At 41.6% G+C, this 18419-nt stretch overlaps 2 protein-coding genes across 16 annotated transcripts in view; one reads left to right on the forward strand and one right to left on the reverse strand.

Annotated features, from left to right (window-relative positions):
* PISD (phosphatidylserine decarboxylase) overlaps positions 1-2994 on the forward strand; it is a 29889-nt gene extending 26895 nt beyond the window's left edge. For all 11 annotated transcript variants that reach the window (XM_030024355.2, XM_030024352.2, XM_030024358.2 and 8 more), the window contains one exon: positions 159-2994. In XM_030024355.2, the coding sequence (XP_029880215.1) occupies positions 159-383 (225 nt within the window). In that variant the 3' untranslated portion in view covers positions 384-2994. The remainder of the gene's footprint in view (positions 1-158) is intronic.
* A 117-nt stretch (positions 2995-3111) lies between these two features.
* Positions 3112-18419, reverse strand: part of SFI1 (SFI1 centrin binding protein) — a 31138-nt gene continuing 15830 nt past the window's right edge. For 3 of the 5 annotated variants that reach the window (XM_030024347.2, XM_041125688.1, XM_041125689.1), the window contains 18 exons: positions 16098-16179; positions 15001-15179; positions 14693-14768; positions 13797-13892; positions 13297-13373; positions 12540-12642; positions 11928-12024; positions 11100-11260; positions 10592-10666; positions 10232-10306; positions 9689-9853; positions 8702-8835; positions 7948-8043; positions 6445-6706; positions 5603-5744; positions 4703-4826; positions 3887-3989; positions 3112-3351 (listed from right to left, as the gene is read on the reverse strand). In XM_030024347.2, coding sequence (XP_029880207.1) covers positions 3244-3351; positions 3887-3989; positions 4703-4826; positions 5603-5744; positions 6445-6706; positions 7948-8043; positions 8702-8835; positions 9689-9853; positions 10232-10306; positions 10592-10666; positions 11100-11260; positions 11928-12024; positions 12540-12642; positions 13297-13373; positions 13797-13892; positions 14693-14768; positions 15001-15179; positions 16098-16179 — 2155 coding nt within the window. In that variant the 3' untranslated portion in view covers positions 3112-3243. The remainder of the gene's footprint in view (positions 3352-3886; positions 3990-4702; positions 4827-5602; positions 5745-6444; positions 6707-7947; positions 8044-8701; positions 8836-9688; positions 9854-10231; positions 10307-10591; positions 10667-11099; positions 11261-11927; positions 12025-12539; positions 12643-13296; positions 13374-13796; positions 13893-14692; positions 14769-15000; positions 15180-16097; positions 16180-18419) is intronic. The other 2 variants (XM_041125687.1, XM_041125686.1) reach the window with 2 other exon arrangements.

The following is an 18419-nucleotide window of genomic DNA, read 5'->3' on the forward strand; positions in this document are numbered from 1 at the left end:
CTCCAGTACAGACTATTTTTTTTAATATTCCTATCGCACTTTTTAATTGTAAGTAAGTTCCTGCATTGAAAATGCCGAGATACCCACAGTCTACAGCTGTGCTAATGAATACAGAGTACTGAAATCCTCAAGTAACAGCTTCTTCCTTCTCTGTACAGGACTTGCACACCAACAGTCCCTGTTACTCGAAAGGTTCCTACAATGACTTCAGCTTCATATCCAACAACAACAAGGAGGGAATCCCCATGAGGAAAGGGGAACATTTAGGGGAATTTAACTTAGGCTCTACGATTGTACTAATCTTTGAGGCACCCAAGGACTTCAAATTCCACCTCAAAGCTGGACAGAAAATCCGCTTTGGAGAAGCACTGGGCTCTCTATAGAAACTCCCTTGAGCAAGAAGGTTTTCTATACAAAGGGACTCTTATCACACCACTGAGTGTTTCACTTACTTAACAATTATGTATCACTCAGCAGGACCTGGGTGAGGAATAAAGAGGATGTCATTGTTATGTTAAACTTGAGAGTATTTGGTCTACATTTCCATGCTGCTGAATGCAGAAAGAGAATTGAATGACCATATATGTATCAGGTACAGCTGCCTTTAAAGATGTTGATGGTGGAGGTTTCTGTCCCACCCTGTGCCTGTAGTCTTTCATGTCCTCCCCTCAACGTGCCACAGGATAATTATGTTCTTAGAGCCTGTAAGTCCCTTTTGACCCTTCCTAGGCTGTGCCAGTGCAATGGGGAAGGGTGGAGGTAGAGATTAACTGTATTTAAAGGGACATTGACAAGCTGAGTCAGACCTTGTACCTTATCTGCAATATCTGTTTTTCAGACCTTGAGTGAAGAATGTGTTCTCATTTTATTTTAAGACACTCTGCTGAAGTTCTTATATAAAAGGCAGCCTGTGAATGCATAGAGCACCAAACAGTATAATTGGCTAGTATGGCTTCACAGTCCAAATTAAGCAAAATGTATAACAGCATCAGTACAGCAAATTACACTCATCCAGGTTTTCTACTGGTGGACAACTTTAATTCTTTTACCTGACATTGTCCCTTTAAAAATGGACTTTGCACTGTATTTTAAACCTGAAAACACTGTGTCTACATTCCATATGATGAAGCTGGTCATCTTTGGGATTTTCTTAAAAAAAAAAAAAAAAAAAAAAAAAAGCAAAGCTTTGTGTCCTATTCTAATCCATTGTTTTAATTTGCTATTCCAGGCCTTAAAGATTTTGTTTGTATGAGAGACAGTTACTTCAACTCTTGGATTAAGGGGTTAGAAGACATAGGGGATGTTTTTCTTGTGTGAGGCGATGAGATGGCAGCCAAAATACGTTTTTACTATGTATCTGTCTTCATTGTTGCTTTGCCACTAAGTTCTTGAAGAATTAACTCCTCTACAGAACACTTTCAGTTACTTCAGGACCAATTCTTATTGCACAGAGTGAAATGCCCTATGCACTGACTGTGTATAAAAATACTACAGAACAGATCTCTGAACCAATTCCAAGTTGCTGCCTAGGTGCCAACCTGGCCATCCTATAATGGACTGGCAACAATTTCATCTTACTCAAAATATAAAAAACCCCACACCAGCTCTGACCTCTGCCCTCATACTTAACACTAGGAATGTGCTGGGGGCTGAAAGCTCTATGCTGAAGCTTCATCCTACAACAGAACTTTAGAGCCTCTTTGTAACTTCATGTCAAGAAGAGTTAAAATCTACTTTAAATCAACTTTGGAGCTGCTGAATGTGGCACTATATGGCACTGACAGAAATTGGTGCCAAAGTGAAGAAGAGAAATTGAGGTTTAAAGCAATGTATCAATTGTTTTTAGAGAATAAACTGTTTCAAGTCCAGGCACTCAACCATTTGGAACTGACTTTGCTGCCCAGAGCTGCTTGGAGTGGACATGCTTATGAAACCTGCCTTTCTGCTCTCTGAAAGATTTCTCATATTACTTCCTTGCTTGAGCTACTTCTGCTACTTCAAGGAGATGGTAGGCTTTGACCAGCTCTGATTTCCTAAAGAAAAAAACTTACCTTCTTTGTATGCACTGCAGAAAATAGAATATAATTTTGTTGTACAAATGTCCCACTTGCCAAGTCCTGTACACTTAGCTTGTCATCAGGAAAGAAGGGATGATAAACTGCCTCTAAGTGATGTAGCACAGCCATGACTCAGATGATGGTGGCTGTTTGGGTGACAAGCAAGAGAAAATTCATTTGGCTCCGAGAGTCAATGTTTCCTCACTTTACACAGGGAGGAGTTGAAAGCTTGAAGTGGCTCTCAGCCACCTACCTTGTTAAACTTCTTGGCATTAGCAAGTTTACTCCTGCAGCAGTGTATTACCATATACAGGTTATAGAAATGTGCACTTTTTTAAACCAGTGAGAATGAGAAAAGACTAAGGCAAACATCACCCCCAAGAAGATAAAGCTATGACTAGCCTTTTGACTAAACTTTACTATCATGTTAACAGTAGAAAGCAAGTTTGTTCCAGTGGATGAGAGAAAAGAAAACTGAATCTTTTCCCTCTTTTCCACTGGGGCCTATGGCATCCAGACACAGCCAAAGCAACTTTAAGCTTTAATTTCTTCCTACTCAGCATCACCATCCACAGTATCTGAAGGTTACTGTTAGCCTAGTAACAGATGGGTTACCTGATGTTTTGCTTTTTAGAAATCTGAGGAGGAAAGGATTCAGTGTGCAAGTGGCTGTTTTTGTGATGGTCTTAACACTGTGCAGAGCTAGCTGACTAACAAACATTGCTTGTTATGCAGAGGTCAGCAATGGACCCTGGAAGTGAAAGCAAAACAAAGTTCCTAGAGGGTACTGATAATGCTGTGAATTTCTCCTGCATGGAGAATCCATTTAATTCAACTGTATCAGTAGCACGGTATTTTTGTATGTCAAAGTGTATGACTTACTGACATGAACTCATTTAACTGCAAACATTTTGAAATAAAGAGTCTTATCAGTGTTGCTTATCTTTCTGAAATGTCAGGGTAACCTAAGCTAGGTATTGTGAGTGCAGCATGAGGTGTATTTAGCTCCTGTTTTGTTTGGTTTTTAACCAGCTGTAGTAACAAAATAAACCAAGCAAGAATATTTAATTTATAAAATAAAAATGCCATACGTAGACTGAGAGAATGTATACATCTCTTCCATCCTCCCCTGCTATGAAAGGGGCAAGAAGTCCTACACCTGAGCTGGAAAATTGGTTCAGACGCATTACATATCCAGAGCGATCCGGATGTCACGCAGGCGGGCAACCAGATTCTGCACGTGATGTCTCTCTTTTACTTGTGCTTTGCTGAGAGTGTTGATCCTCACCTGCAACTGAAAGTGAAGACAATTGCATAAGCTTTTTACACAGCAAGAGAGCATTTAGTCTTTTTGACAGAGGAAGAGTGAACAAGCTCTAGCAGCCTTTATATTATCCCACTTAAGAACCATTAAGTGACAGGATTGTGTCACGGGAACAGCCAAGTACTGGTTAGCTTTAGAGGTAACAGTACAATACCCACTCACAGCTGTATGGACTTGGGGACTGCGAGCAACGCAGGTGCAGTCACTGTAGCATAGCTACCCTGTCCTGAGAAATCTCAGGAAAAAATTTTGAGACCAAATCTATTAAAGCCTGCTATGTAGCTTGGAAATAGCCTTAGAAAGGTCTATGGGAGTTAGAGTTACACTTCTGAACAAACAGGAAGATGCATCTACACAGCAGTCTGGTCTGCTCATTCATCAGCCCACTTCTGATTACAAGTTTCCCTTCTCTTGGCATTTTAGTAACTACCATTAGCCTTTAGGCTAAGTGCATAGCATAGTGATAATCACTTAAGTAACTTCAATTTGTTTGCTATTTACGCACCTGATCCAATTCTTCCTGAACTCCTTGTACACTGTCTTGGTCCTCTGGTTGCGTGCTCATTTCTAGCCACTTCTGTAGAATCTGTGCCTGCTGCTGACAGGACCTGATAAAATGGATTAGAAGGATTCTTATCCCAGTTAGGAGCTCAGCAGTCTAAGCCAACTTAGACTTGCAATTGATACTTGCAATAAGACCCAAATTTTTGTCTCAAACCAGTGAATGGTAAAAGTCTTTAAATAAAAGAGAAGCAGGAAAAAAAAAAAAAAAAGATGCTGGAAAGCAGAGAAATCTGTCTGAAAATTGTCTCCATTTCCTACTCCTAGTTCCTGACTTCTTCCTTTCCTGACAGTTGAATCCCCTCCAAGCCCCATTTTCCTTGAAGCATTTTTGCAAATGTGTTCTTGTTCTAATAGAGACGTTGTCAAACACCAGCCATATTTTTTTTAATTGACAGTTGGAAAAGCTGAATTTTCACTCCTCATGATAAAAGAACTAAAAGCTAAATTTCAGCGGCTCTGCCAAGTTCATTTGTACTGCCTTCAGGTTACACCCAATGACACCTTTGTCATGCTTTCTCCAAGAGCTGCCAAAGTATAATTAAACCACTTGCTGACTACAAAAGAAGTTGCACATGTACTCTCCCACCTGGAGTGAACTCTTAAAAGGAGAAAATAAAAATATCTAGAACTTTTCCTCTGTTTCATTCACAGTTCTGCTGTGAACAGACTGGTTATTTTCAAAGTAGATGCATACAAAAATTGCAATATTGAGTTGATGGCATGAAGAAAGTCTGGCTAAAGGGGCTTTGCAACATACTTGAGTTCTTGCTTCCTGCTGAAGTAGTACTGCATCTGCTGTTGGATGTGTTGGAGTTCAACTTCCAGCTTTCTCTGTAACACCACTTCTTCTCTGGAACTACGCTCCCTTTCTTCCCCCTCAGCTGAATGGAAGATACAAGGCACAAGCAATGGAAGTAGAGCAGACTTCAGCTGTTTCTTTTTATCAAGGAAAGTCAGGTTAGTAGACAGGAAACATGGAACCCTCCCGCGTCCTTTTCACACATTTTGTCACCCTGTGACATGTACCTGTTCACCCAAAGATCAGGTACAGTGAGAGGGCAGGAGTCCTGACAGCACTACAAGCACTGAAGACTCAGTTTAAACATACAAAAAAAGATAAGAAATGCTCTAGTGAATGGTTTGGTACTACAAATGCTATTTTGGCCTACTCACAATTTAGTGTTTTACATCTACTCTAGAACTAAGTAGTAAGTCTAGTCCCATGGAACACAAATTTCATGCCCTTACGTCATTAAAAACGCCACACTGAGAGGTGCTTAGACACCATCCGTCCCCTTTACAACCATACCGTAAGTATGGGGAAAACAGAGAACCTTACTGGGTGAATTCTTCCCTCCTGAAGCGAGTTCTGCTGTACATTCAGCCTTGCATACATGAATGCCTGAGCACGTTCTTGCTAAAAGCTGACCCCTAGCTGTTCCCATCCTCCAATCCCTAGAACAGGGTTTTAAGCTCGCTGATTCAGCAGAATCCACAAAACTGTATTACCATCCTGAAAAGGAATGGCTGATATTCTTCACCTGATGCAGGCATACAAGACTGCCTTGTCTCCCTTACATTTTGTGGAATTGACTTGCAGTCTTGCATATATCGGAGGAGGACACACAACTGCTACGGTTTAGATCTGAGGACCTACCTGCAGTTTGGTGACTCCGTTTTCCCACCAAGTCTTCAGGTGACAGCAAATGTGGCTGCAAGTTTGGTTGCAACTTCTTCACAGAGTCCTGTTGAGAGTCTTGGGAACGGGCTCCTTTGTGACCACTCACAGGCTGACCTCTCTACAAAGTCAGAATGATACTGGTTTTCTCAAAGGGTTTTCCTGAGTAAGCCCTACAAGTAGGATGTACCTGAGCTACTAAGCCCTACTCACACTCAGACACCCCCTGTAGTCACTAAGCCCTTCTCATAAAATACCACAGAAGAAGCAGAGCTTAAGAAATGGGTTCTTTCATTTCTAGCATGGAGATATTTCATCAGGATTAACACCTCCCATTCTGTGTGGAACAGAGGAGTTTAACATGCAAGCACCTACTTGCAGATGAAGTGAATTTCAGTTTTTGAGACTCTCAGCTATAGCCTCTACTCCTAAACTGAGTTACTCTTAAATCCCTGTAATCCGGTTGGCAAACTAACTGCTCTGAACTCTTTGAAGCAGCAGCACTCTCAAGTCAATTGCTAGGAAAAGCATCTGGCTAGGAAGGACACAAGACCAGGAAAAAAGTCATGAATTACAGTCTAACACACATGTGGATTGGTCAGCTAACGAAATATTGCTTCAGACTGATGGTAAACAGTTCTTGGGCATTCAGAGCCAGTTAATTTGGTCAGCTTTTAAGATAACAGCTAGAACAAGAAAAGAATAGCTCAACAACCAGAACGGCTGTTCAGAGGAGCCACAGGAAAAACTGGCAATAAGCAGCATGCCTGTTGACAGTAGCCCAGTAAGCACACTAATTTTTCCTTCAGCAATACACTCACCATTTCTGCTCCAGCTTTCATTTGGGGCATGAAAGATGAAGGAGACCATAGCTCTGGCCTCTCAACAGCACGGTGCACATCATTTGTCCACGGTGGTACAGACAGGAGAGCAGCATGTACGAGAGATGGATAGGAATGAGAGGTATTGTCCATTTGAGAGACACATTTACAAGTACTTTCTTCCATTTGAGGTGTTAGCATTAAGTTCCCAGTCTGTGCAGAACTTTTCTTCACAGATGTTTGCTGAAAGGGTGCCTCTGATCTGTAAGGGAAGAAGGATGAGGTCCCTATACGTTGCAACCTGTTGGTCTTGTACTTCGCAGTCAGTGCAAAAAAAAAGGGAGGTTCTTGTTATTCCCTTGCATACAGCTTCCCAGTTAGCTGCTTTAATATGCAGGGGAAACCCCAATTTAAAAAAAAAAAAAAAGAAAAGAAAAGAAAAGAGAAAAGAAAAAAGAAAAGAAAAGAAAAGAAAAGAAAAACCACAATCCCAAAACCACCAAAAAACAGCCCACCACAATGGTTTAAAAAAACCAAAAAAAGCAGCAAAGCAGTTAAGGTTTCCATTACTCCTACCTGCCCTGCTCCAAATTCTACACATTAATCCAGGCTGAAACAATTTCTTTAGAGCTGTGAATCCAAATCATTAACAAAATCCTGCCTTATTTTGGTTTGGGGACAAGAGAAAGAAGGGAGCAGAAGCAACAATCTCAGATGGATTTTGACAGGAAATTGATAGATATTTCCCCTCTCTAAAGCTAATTACAGGACAGTTTCATTAAAAAAGTTCAGTCTAAACATCTGCTTAAAAGCAATTTCAGCTTCTATAGCAAGAGCAGTTTCAGCTCCCTCACTTTCAGGGCTAAGAAGTGATACCATAACTAAAAAAAGTGCAGAACACTCAAGATAGTGAAACTACTGCTTAGTTGAACAATTTCAGCAGCATAGACCTTTTGGGAAAGTAAAAATAAAAAAGTAGCTCCTTTTAGAGCAGCAAAGTTGATTCAGCTGAAACAGAGCAAAATATTCAGTTCTGGCTCTGCATTACCAGAGTCATTAATTATTCCCCGGTAGATCAGTTAAATCCAGACCCAAACCTGTTGTGGAACAAATATGATCTATAAGCCAAAAAGCATCCTGGACAACTCAAACTTCGAGTTTATGTGGCAAGACTGACAGAAAAGGCAACTTATTAATTCAGGCCATTAATTTTGGAAATAAGTGATGTGCCTTATCTTTCCATCAAAATCTGTCACTAATGCAACAAAGGCCTTGGTTGCTATTTAATTAACTTGAAAGTTCCATTATTCTTGTCTGCTTCATGTAAGAAACCTAAAGTTTCTAAGGTCACCATGGCCTTTTGATAGTACAGAGCAATGCACAGTCCCATAATTACTGAATGTTCTTTATTACGAAGTTAAGGGGATTTGAGGGGATAAGCATAGCATAAGGCCCACTCTAAGTCACCCTCTTTTTCTTTACTTTTAAAAACAGATTTTCTACCTAGTAAAAGCAGGTCCCAGCAGTTCCTTGCTTTCTAGAGATTCCAGAAGAAAGTCAGGCCTCCGTGGTGGTAACCTCGCTCGTCGAATAACATTTCTGAAAAGAACAGACAGACTCAGTAATGCCCCAGATTCATAATTATTTTAAATTGGCATAAGCTGGCATTGCAGCTAAAGAAACAGTCCTATTCTATCATTCATCCCTGCTCTGCAACATTCCCCTTGCATGCAATAATAATTTTTAAAGATTAAATCTCAACCTGTATTAATGTTGCAATCTGGTTCACCATATGAATGATTGTGCCAAAACAAGGAGTGGTGGAAGGGACAGAACTGAACAAGGCAGAACTACTTCTTTTGGCAGCATATACTAGCTTAAAGAAGTGTGAAGCTCTCACTGTATTTCCCTGTAAGGCGCCTGTCCTGGACTCAGAAGCTTCATGGAAGAATATTCCTTGCAATTGCCCCATGATCAGTAAGAATTTTTTACGGAAAAGCTTCCCCAGGGGAAAGAAAGGGGCAAGAAGAAAGTTCAGTTTCTGCACAGCCAGGATCTTGATGTTTATCATTTCATCAGACCCTAAACATGAGTTCAGTGAAAAAAAGAAGAGCTTCAGTGACAGCTCTAGGTCACTCAATCATCAGTGTGAAAACTTGGGAATACAAAAGTGAGAAACGCACACAGATAGACTACATATATGCAAAACTACATATATGCCAGAGAAACGCAGGAGGGACTAGAGCTTTACACTTACAGATCACTGAGAACTGAGTCCGCATCAGCAAGGTGAAATGGCAGATGACTGCATTTTGAAGGCCATGGCTCTTCCTCTGCTAAATGTCCTCTTGTCTCAAGGCTAACATCAGGCATTTTAAATGTCACCTGCTTCTTCAGAGGTGACAGAAAAGAACAAGGCTTATTTAATTTCTTGGAGAGCGCCTTCTGTTTCCACAGCATGGCACAATGATACACTGACTAGTGAAGGTTGTCAGCTGCCTGCCAACATAAAGTATAGTAGGGCATTTGATGGCTGAGAGTAGGAAGCAACACAACACCACCCAGGGAGAACACCACAGAAAGGAACTGAGATTTCCGACGACCTCACAGCCATACCAGCTCTCTAAGCTAAATTAGGTCTACTGTGGTAACATTTGGGTAAGGAGAATTAAATGGGTACTTCTGCAATGAGGCAGGCTGCACATTAGCAAATGGAACGACTAGTGTCCTGAAAACCCAAAAAAGAGCTGGGAAAGCTGCCCAGGAGCAGGAAGAGAGCAATCAATACAGGCATCCCTATCTTCCTTTCCACACACAGGGCTGGGCTGATACGCAAAGGGAGAAGTGCCACAAGCCCACATTTGAAGGTATAAGTGGTGCTAAAGCTAAGACAGGATTAGATGCAGCCTCTAATGCTTTGTTCTAGCACAGAATGTAGAGACCAGATCCTAGCCACATGCAAAGGTTTCATCCGGCAATACTGTCTACAGTAGGAATTGGCCAGTTTTGAAAAAGCTTCATTAAGAGAGGTTCCCAATTAGCAACATAAGTCTGATGTGCTCTAGTCTCAGCTGAATGAAAGGACAGGGTGTTTTGCTTTGAACCACAGGCAGAAGTGTATGTCAGATCCAAACAAGAGCCGAGATGTAGGGCTCCAACATACATATATACACACAAACACACACACACAGGATCAGAGCAGACCAGTCCTGGGTGTATCTGAGCAATCACTTGTCTCTTTCACCTTCAGCTGGTGCTGGGCTTGCAACTGTTCCGTGCCAGCAGTGTATCTCAAGACCGGGGTTACACCTTCTCTCAGAAGAGTTGTGTGGTAAACTCCTGTGGCTTCTTCAACGTGATCTTTCTTCTGCTGTTGCCCCTTGGCAAATGTGAGCCAAGCATCAAATACCTATAGCATGAACAACAGATAGCTGGGAGTGTTACAAAGACAGGTTCCAGGCCAGGGACTCCCCCTGCAGACAGGAACAATTTCCCTTCCACTAGATAGCAATAGGCAGAGCTACAGCAACAGCAGGACACTATGACAAGGACAAAAGGACAGGGATTTAAGTCAGCTGAGGCTGGATGGGAAAAAACATGTGCAAATTTTTTAATCAGATAAGAGGATTTAGGGACAGCTTTCCAGCATCCTAAAATAACATATAGCACCCCAAAGATAAAAAGAAACAGATATTCAGTGCACATTCTGCTGACTGCAGTCAAATCTGCGTATGATCTGCACATCTGCAAATTCACTTGTCTGCCCCTGACCCCCACACACCCTTACCTTTCTCTGCAGTGACAGGGACCAGTGCCACAATGCCTGCACCGTCTTCCGCTTTTCCCATCGCTGCCGCAACAGCTATCAGGGAAAAAAATTGCACAGCAACCAGGTCAGGAGTTTGTATATCCCACACCAGAAATGCTAGCCAGAGCATCAACCAAACACAAAGTGCTGGCGGAGCCATAGCAGAATAACGTACTCAGTTCACCCAGTATATGGCAAGGTTCTCTTGTGCTAGTGGAACCAAAAATCCAGAGAACGTTTAAATAAATTCTTGTGGTCCTCATGCATAAATGGCATATGAATGAGAAGGGATAAGGATCAGCAAAGAGCTAGATACCTACCCAGGGGACAATTCCTTACCTGTGTCTTCCAGCAAGAGAAGGAAGCAGAGCAAAGTCTACGAGTCATTAGCCAATCTCCCTGTCTCTGCAGTAGCTGTAAGGCAATCAAAACAGTGAGTCACTTGCAGACAAACCCCACTTATCTGAGCCAAATGCTATTAGAGCAGAAGAGGTACCAAACAGCTTTTTATCACCCTCCTTTTGTTCTGTTGAGGCCACCCTCAATATCTAAGTGCCTTACAGTGTAACCCCATTTGCAAGTATCTATGAGCCCAGCAAGCATTTCATTAAGAGTAAATGATCCCACACATGGCAAGCCCAGCTTGTCATCTCTTAAGTCTATTAGTTCTATCAAAGCTTCTTCAGGCAAGACACAGGCATGTTCCTTCCTCCTCAATGCACAAGGCTGTCATGCTCCTCCTCAGCCAAGACTACCATTCCCTTCACCAGGGCACATGGCCTGCTCCTCCACACTCATAACTTTCCACCCTGGGTCACTGGCTGGGGAGGTTGCTGATCCTTCTCACCATTTTCCCAACACGCTGCTGATGATATTCCTTCCATTTCACCAGGTACTTCTGGAGTAGGTGCTGCTGGTGGTGCTGTACTGCCCTTTGCTGCTGAGCCCTCAGCATCAGAGACTCCCTAGTTAATTCCTTCCAGTGAAGAAACAGGGTCTGTAAACGCACTGTTAGGAGAAGATAAATTAACTAATGTACCAAAAGAAGATTATTAATCTCAGAGAGTATCAAGTGATCAGCTACTCTTCCAGACTGTTTTAGCAATACTTAACACTGACAATACTCAGCACTAGGAAGAAAGATCATGAAACACTTCAGGTAATGGACAGCAAGCCATGACGTGCAAATCTTCCCTGCTGCCATTGACATTCTTTATAATCTTTAGGAAATCATTTGCCCTCTGTGCTCTTCTCATGTCAAGAATGTGGCTGGTACCATGAAAATGCTTGCAGAGTTTGAAGGCCTTTCAGTATTAATTACTAGAGAAAGATTGAAGCAGTAATTGATAAGATTACTTGCACTGCCCTCAAAACAGAGATGTCTGAGCTTCTCAAAATTAGTAATGGAAAATTCCTTTGAGGAAGGAAGTGTTAACATCCCTTATATAGACAAGGAACCAATAGAGAAGCAAAGTCACACAAGCAGCCTTCAACAGATCACTGGGGTCCCAAGTCATTCCCCATTATATGGGGACGTCCTTTGAAGGCTTAATAGACCATCCAGTCATTTCACCTGTGCGATGACACAAAAGACTGCCCTACTAACCCATATCGTTCTAAGGATCGTACACAGATAACTAAGTCTTTTGAGAGTTTAATACCTCCATCAGCTCACCTATATCCAAATGTTTTCTGGCCTCCAACACAGCTGTCGCCTTCTGCTGATGGCAACGCACTTGTAGCAAGGCAGTATATCTCCACTGTAGCAACACCTAAAGATGTAATGCAAACAAGAGAGAGGATACAGACTAACACTGCCATGTTCTTTGGAAGGGGAAGCAATGTACTCCACATTGCTGGCACCATAACCATTTCCATCTCATTTTTCATGAGGCTCAGCAAGACAGTTCAAATTTCCTACAAATTAAATACAACAGTATTTCAAGAGGGTCCCCTGGCATTTTTCAAGGCATCCTTCTTTTCCATCCGTCTGTCCACGCCGCACCCCGTCCTCCCTGCCCCGGGTAATACTACTAAGCAGTATCATATTACTGGTTTTCCCTTTCTTCTAGGAAATGGGGAGAAAGAAAGGAAGAGGAAAAACCATGAGGTCACTCAGAGACAAATTTCAGAGATGCCTGTAAAAATAAGATGGGACTCCCACATTTTAGACCTTTCTTAGTAGTGGCTCTTAGATTAAGTTTTCGGTCCTTCTAATTGCATTACCTGACCCCTGCCTAAACTACCATCTGTACTTAGACCTTGGTATCTGCTCTACAGACCCTACCTTTGACAGGATTGCTCTCCTGTAGTGCTCATCTGCCCGAGTAGTTGCCTTAGCTTCACGTATAAGAGCAAGGGTATTTTCTCTCCACGTACACAGAAGCTGTCTGAAGGCAAAATACATAAAAAATTAAAAAACAAACAAAAACCATTAAGAATGATTCTCACTTGTTCATTTGGATTTGGCACCTTCTCACTCACAGGGGAACCAAAACCAGCTGCCTCTACAAACTCAGACTTGCAAATCAACTTCTGCCCCTTCAGGTCTCTGCTGAAGAGAAGGCAGTGTAAAAACAGAACACACCCTTAAATATAGCATCTTAAGCTGAGTCAATCAGGCTCTGCAAGTGACTCAAGTTGTAGTGCATTAAAACAAATGAGGTAGTTAAAACTAAAGCAACTACAACAAACACAAAGTGATATTATCTTTAATCGCTCTCCTCCCTGTAACTCAAGACAGCCTCTACATCTTCCAGACTGCTTTAATATCATAGCAGTCAGAATCCGTGCACTGCAGGGAATGATAGAGTTTGCTCTCTGCTGTCTCTTATGGGACTAAACAGAGATTAAAAAAAAAAAAGTTAAAGCAATCCAGGAAGAGGTTGACTTCTTTTAGCTAGATGACCTGCACAGAAATAAATGCACAGTAGAGTCAATTCCCAGCACTGAACACTCAAAAATTTACAAATGTGGCAGTGAAAGAGAGTAATTTGACTGCAGTGCAGTCACTTCTCACGCTGCACAACGAAACATAGGCTTACCGCAGCAGTAGTCTAGCGTGCTGTTTCTCCTTTTCAGCTACTTGGTATAGAATGCACTGTACGTTCTGTTGGTAACTCTGCAAGAAAACCAGCGAGAGGTAAAATTTCCCTCAACTGCCAACATCTCTGAGGAGAGGAGACATCTAGAAACTCTTAGCAGAGCTTAGGATAGTAATAGCAGCAGTAGAGTATAGGGGAAAAAAAATTAAGTTACAGCCACGGAAATCAAACACTGCTTTTCTGAGATGAACAGTCATTACACACTAGTTAATGCTAGCTATTATATACCCTTCACCAAAGCCACAAGATTAGACTGGTTCTTTTGCTCCAGAAAGCAATGCTAGAGCTTACACAACCCTATTTACAACAGCCTCCATTCTACCTTCCACACTTGGTGTGTAAGTGCCTAGAGTAAAACAGCGTGGCAGCTCTTCAGTTCTCACTGAAACACTTAAGCACACACAGACAAGTCCCTCAAAGAAAAGGATGTTCCCTTCTACCTTCCAGGCTGCCAAGGTCTTGCCCAGTAATGTGTGCCGATAATGCATGTCTGCTTGCACCAACTTCCTCCATTTCTCACGTTGATGTCCCACGTACTATAATGCAGGGGAGAAAAAAAAAACAAAAACAAAAACCAAAAAACCACATGTACCCGTGATGGAGGGAAAACAGGCAATGGTAGAGAGCAGAGGGAAAAGGACCATTCCCAGTCTCTGGGGAAACATCAATGCTTTATCTTGCTGTAATATGTTTTCACTCAAACTGGTGCTGCACTCTGCTATTCCTCCAAAAGGCCTAGCTGAGGCTTTTTTTTTTCTGCCCTTTTTAGGAATACTCTTGAAGACTGACGCAATTCACTCAGCTTAACAGTTCTGGACCAACAGACTAGCATCAACTCTAAAATTTCTCACAGATTCTCAAGACATGCTGCAAGGCACATTTGGTACATCACATCACGGTAAGGAAAAGGCCCAGCATAAGAATGAAGTGCCATCTGATAGGGCCTGCCATGACCTGTACACAACTACAGACCATACACCATGGCCTTGCTGCAAACTTTTAACTTAAGTAAAATTTTGAGAAGAACATACACAGTACTGGCTAGGGACAATTTCATCACACTAACTCTGGTGACATTCCCAGATAAACCTCCTGAACCATGGTCCCATTCTCACTATACCTAGACAAGTGAACAAAAAGTCAAAGGACTCCCTCTCCTCCTTACACAGTTCCTGTTCCGCCCACACAGAACTGGTTTTATCCACCTGGAAAGGGAGGAAAGCTTAGGAATGACTAGTATTTAAAATAAACAATTTAATTTCTAGCCATATGGGTACAAGCAATCTGAACATAACAAAAAGGATTCAAGCTCTTCCCCATCTGTTAACTCTCTCACCTCCTTCCACTTGTTCCAAGTCTGCTGCAGACACTTTGAATATTGAAATCTTAAGGCTTGCATCTCCTTGAGCCTCCTATAAGAAAAATAATTTAATTATTTCTCCTACAATGCAATCCATGTTACTGAATCTCTCTAGCAGAGACTTGAATCCATACTTGCTATTTTCAGTAAGTCATTTACTAAAAGACAAACTAGTAGTTTCCAAAGCACAAATAAGGAGTCAGAATCTTTGTGAATGAAATGCTTAGAAGTAAGCCACCACAAGGCCAATCCAAATAATTCTCCCGTTTAAAAAAACTTCTTACTCTGTTTTTCTCTCCTGAGTATTTTGCTTCCACAGACCGAAAACCTTTAGCAGCAGCAGGTTGCTGTAGTGATCTCTCGCACGAACCAAGCCCTCTTGCTCCTCCAAACACGCAGCTGTTCTTCTATGCCAGAAGCGCCAGCAACAACGCAATAGTTGTCTTTCAAAATGAAGTACAGCCTATAACGGAAAGAAGGTGGCAATGAATTCATGACGCAGGCCAGTTACAAACAGAAGAGAATTCCTTGAAGATGACATGCACAGAACTGTCCAATGTTTGTTCTCCTCTCCTCACCTTGAACAGCAATGGACATGTCATCAAAGGCCCTTTGCTACAAGTTTATGTGAACATGTTCTACAGGTATCTATATGCATGCGGATAGAGAAACTGTTACCAGAAAACAGTGGGCCAAAGAGAGGAAAAATACAAGCTGATAAGTAGCATGTGAAAGACTCCCAAGAACCGATAAGCTCCAGAAACCAGTCCTGTTGAATTTGCAAGAACCGATAATCTCAGAACACCAGGAGCCAGCCATATCTGCACAAGGCCACCCACACATGCTACCATCAACTATAAGTTGTGTAAACCTGACCACATAAAAGGCAGCAGTGGCTGCTATGTATAAAGACTACAGGATTATATATATATACACACATCTCAGGATACGAAGGACCCCTTAAGGGTCTTTATGGACACCTACCTAGAAGCAACTAGCTTGTCAGTACAACCCTACACTTCTTCAATAGATTGGGGTTGGCTTTTTATTCCTATTACTGTTTCAAGCAGCTAACTATGAAACAGACTGAGTGTGCGAGAGAGCATGCACACACATATTTACTGGGTGAGGGAATAAGTGAATGAACTGTGTGAATAGCTATCCTCTAATAATAACAGCTTCTACTATTAATAAACAGCTTAACTTAAAAAATTGTGATTAGTAAATATTGGTTCTTTGTCCCCTGACTTGATCCCCCACCTGGGAAAACGGAATTTACAACACTCAAGTCCATCTCATGCTAATGCATGTTCCCAGACAGTGACTAAGAAATCATCCCCTCTATCTCCTAAGCAAGGCCAGGTAAAAGAGTTACATTTACCCTCTCCTCTCCCACTCGGTATTCGTGCTGCTTGCAGGCATTCAGCAACCACGTGTCAAATACCTGTTTCATCAACACCCTCCTGCAAGCAAAAAGGGAGAATGTCAGCACAGGAGAGAATTCCTTCAGAAAAGAGATTGGTTTTATGAATGTCAAAAGACCAATCCATCTACAACTTAAACAGTTACTTGATTTTTCATATCATGCAAGTGTTCTTTGGAAATCAGGCAGCTATATGTCCTCATTATTCTCTGTGCTAAAAAAACATGCAATTTGCCCCCTGAAGTCTTACCCAGAATACATGAGACAAGATCAATGAATTTTCTGAAGTTACCAGAACTCCCTGCTTTCATTCAGGTAATTCAAAAGATTCTTCTGACTTCTGACCAATTAATTTCATTTATAAACAAACACAAAGAAAAATTTATATAATAACCTTTTATTTCTTCTCCACTGTAAATATAGTCCACTCCCTCCTCCCTTGGAAGTATTTTGAAAATCCTACTCTACTTTTTTTATTTAAAAATGAAACAAACAAACATTGTAATAGGACTTGAAAAAAATTATAACAACAAATAATAAAGAGCAGCATGGTCTGATCTCAACACTGAAGGGATTCTACCAAAGCTTTCTTTTAGGAACAAGGTCAGGTTAGTTGCCCTCATTATCAAAGCTTCTTTCTCTCTAGATGAAGATAATACTTGCTAGTCTGCCTCCTCCCCAGGGATGCACAAGAACCACTATCAAATAGTATCCCAAAAATGCAATTAATATATATTTGTGATGGAGCACTATACATCTCTCACAGAACAAGCATACAGTAGAAGTGTCCTAGTCCAGAAGTCTGAGCTACAGCCTAGTGGAAATAGCACGCAGTTCAAACTACATCAGTTATTTCCAGAACTCAGTCATGTGGGCGTACTAATTAGATTGTCAGCAAGTCTCAGCTCTTCTCTAGTCTAAAGAGGCCCAAAAGATATTTTGGATTCTTACCAGGTAATTTTTGGTAGGTAGCTGTTAGAGCTCATTACAAGTTTATAGGTTGGTAAACAATATGAGTTAAGTAAGTCTTCCTGGAGGGTACTGGTAGTTGCCAGCAAGGGTGTCTTTGATCCGTAGACAGCCACAAATCTCAACTGATGGCTTTTCTGGGGTATCTCGTAGGCCTTACCACCAGACACAGCAAGTGGGGCACTGACTTGTGAGACAGCACGTACACGCATCAGAGACCAACAGAGAAGCTGAGTTCTGGCAAGCTGCCATGAAAGTTTTACTTAGGTCTGGTTGAAAAGCAGCCCTGGACCTCTGAACAAGGAACACACTTCTTATAATTTGTTCTTTTGTGTTCAGGAAATAGGACTTCATTTATACCCTTTCTAAAGAGAAAAGATTGCACACAAAAACATTCCCGACCCATGAAATCAAGGTATGCCCACAGAACCAATGGGAGCCTTCAAACCATCTGTTCATCCTTTCCCTCGTGAGAGAGGCATAAGTTACATTGCAGCAGTTGCATGCTGCAACTCATCTTCACTAAGCTTAACCTCCTGAGTATTTGACCCTTTTCTCTCTCCTTGTCTCCAGAGGGTAAGCTAATGCACCACAGCTGCACTCTCACACCAGTTGGAAAAACTCTTAACTGCTTGCAGCTGCCCTTATTATTCAGCCTGCCCTCCAAACCTTTTTGTGAATCTCCCAAAAAGCAAGCCAATATCCAAGGCAAAACAGACTTTCTGCAGCTTGCTTTTCAACTGTGAAGCCAGGCTTCTGATAACAAAACAGTATGAATCTAGAACACATGGTGTGACCAACCTCTGCCAATGAAAGGTACAAGGTTCCACGTCTACTAGGAAAGAAGATTTGATGTTGAAAAACACTTTTTTCTCTCAACTTACACAGGAAAAAGTGTCCCAGGAGGGGACTCACTGTAAGAGCATATTTCCAAACATACCCTTTCCCAAGAAAAGCAAACTTTTTTTTGGTTAGTATTCTAATACAGAAAATGGGAAATAGGTTTTAGTAGCATCATAAATCATAAATCTACCTGAAGACTCACCACTGAATCCATGGGTAAAAATACAAGCCCAGGCAAGGCCTTTAAGGCATCTCAAAAAAAGGCAAATACTTTTTTTCCTCTCAATCAATATTCCCCCACCTCTGATTTCTACAATGAACGAGTACACACTCTTGTAGCTCCTGTGCATGTCTGTCCTTCCATAATATGCCAGTAAAAGTAGTTAGTAAGATCTATCATTGCTCTGAGACAAAGGCTAGTAGTTGAATTTTAAGAGGTGATGAGAACCCATAGCAGCGATTAAGAGA

The sequence above is a fragment of the Aquila chrysaetos genome, chromosome 9, assembly GCF_900496995.4.
Source record: "Aquila chrysaetos chrysaetos chromosome 9, bAquChr1.4, whole genome shotgun sequence".
Lineage (NCBI taxonomy): Eukaryota > Metazoa > Chordata > Aves > Accipitriformes > Accipitridae > Aquila > Aquila chrysaetos.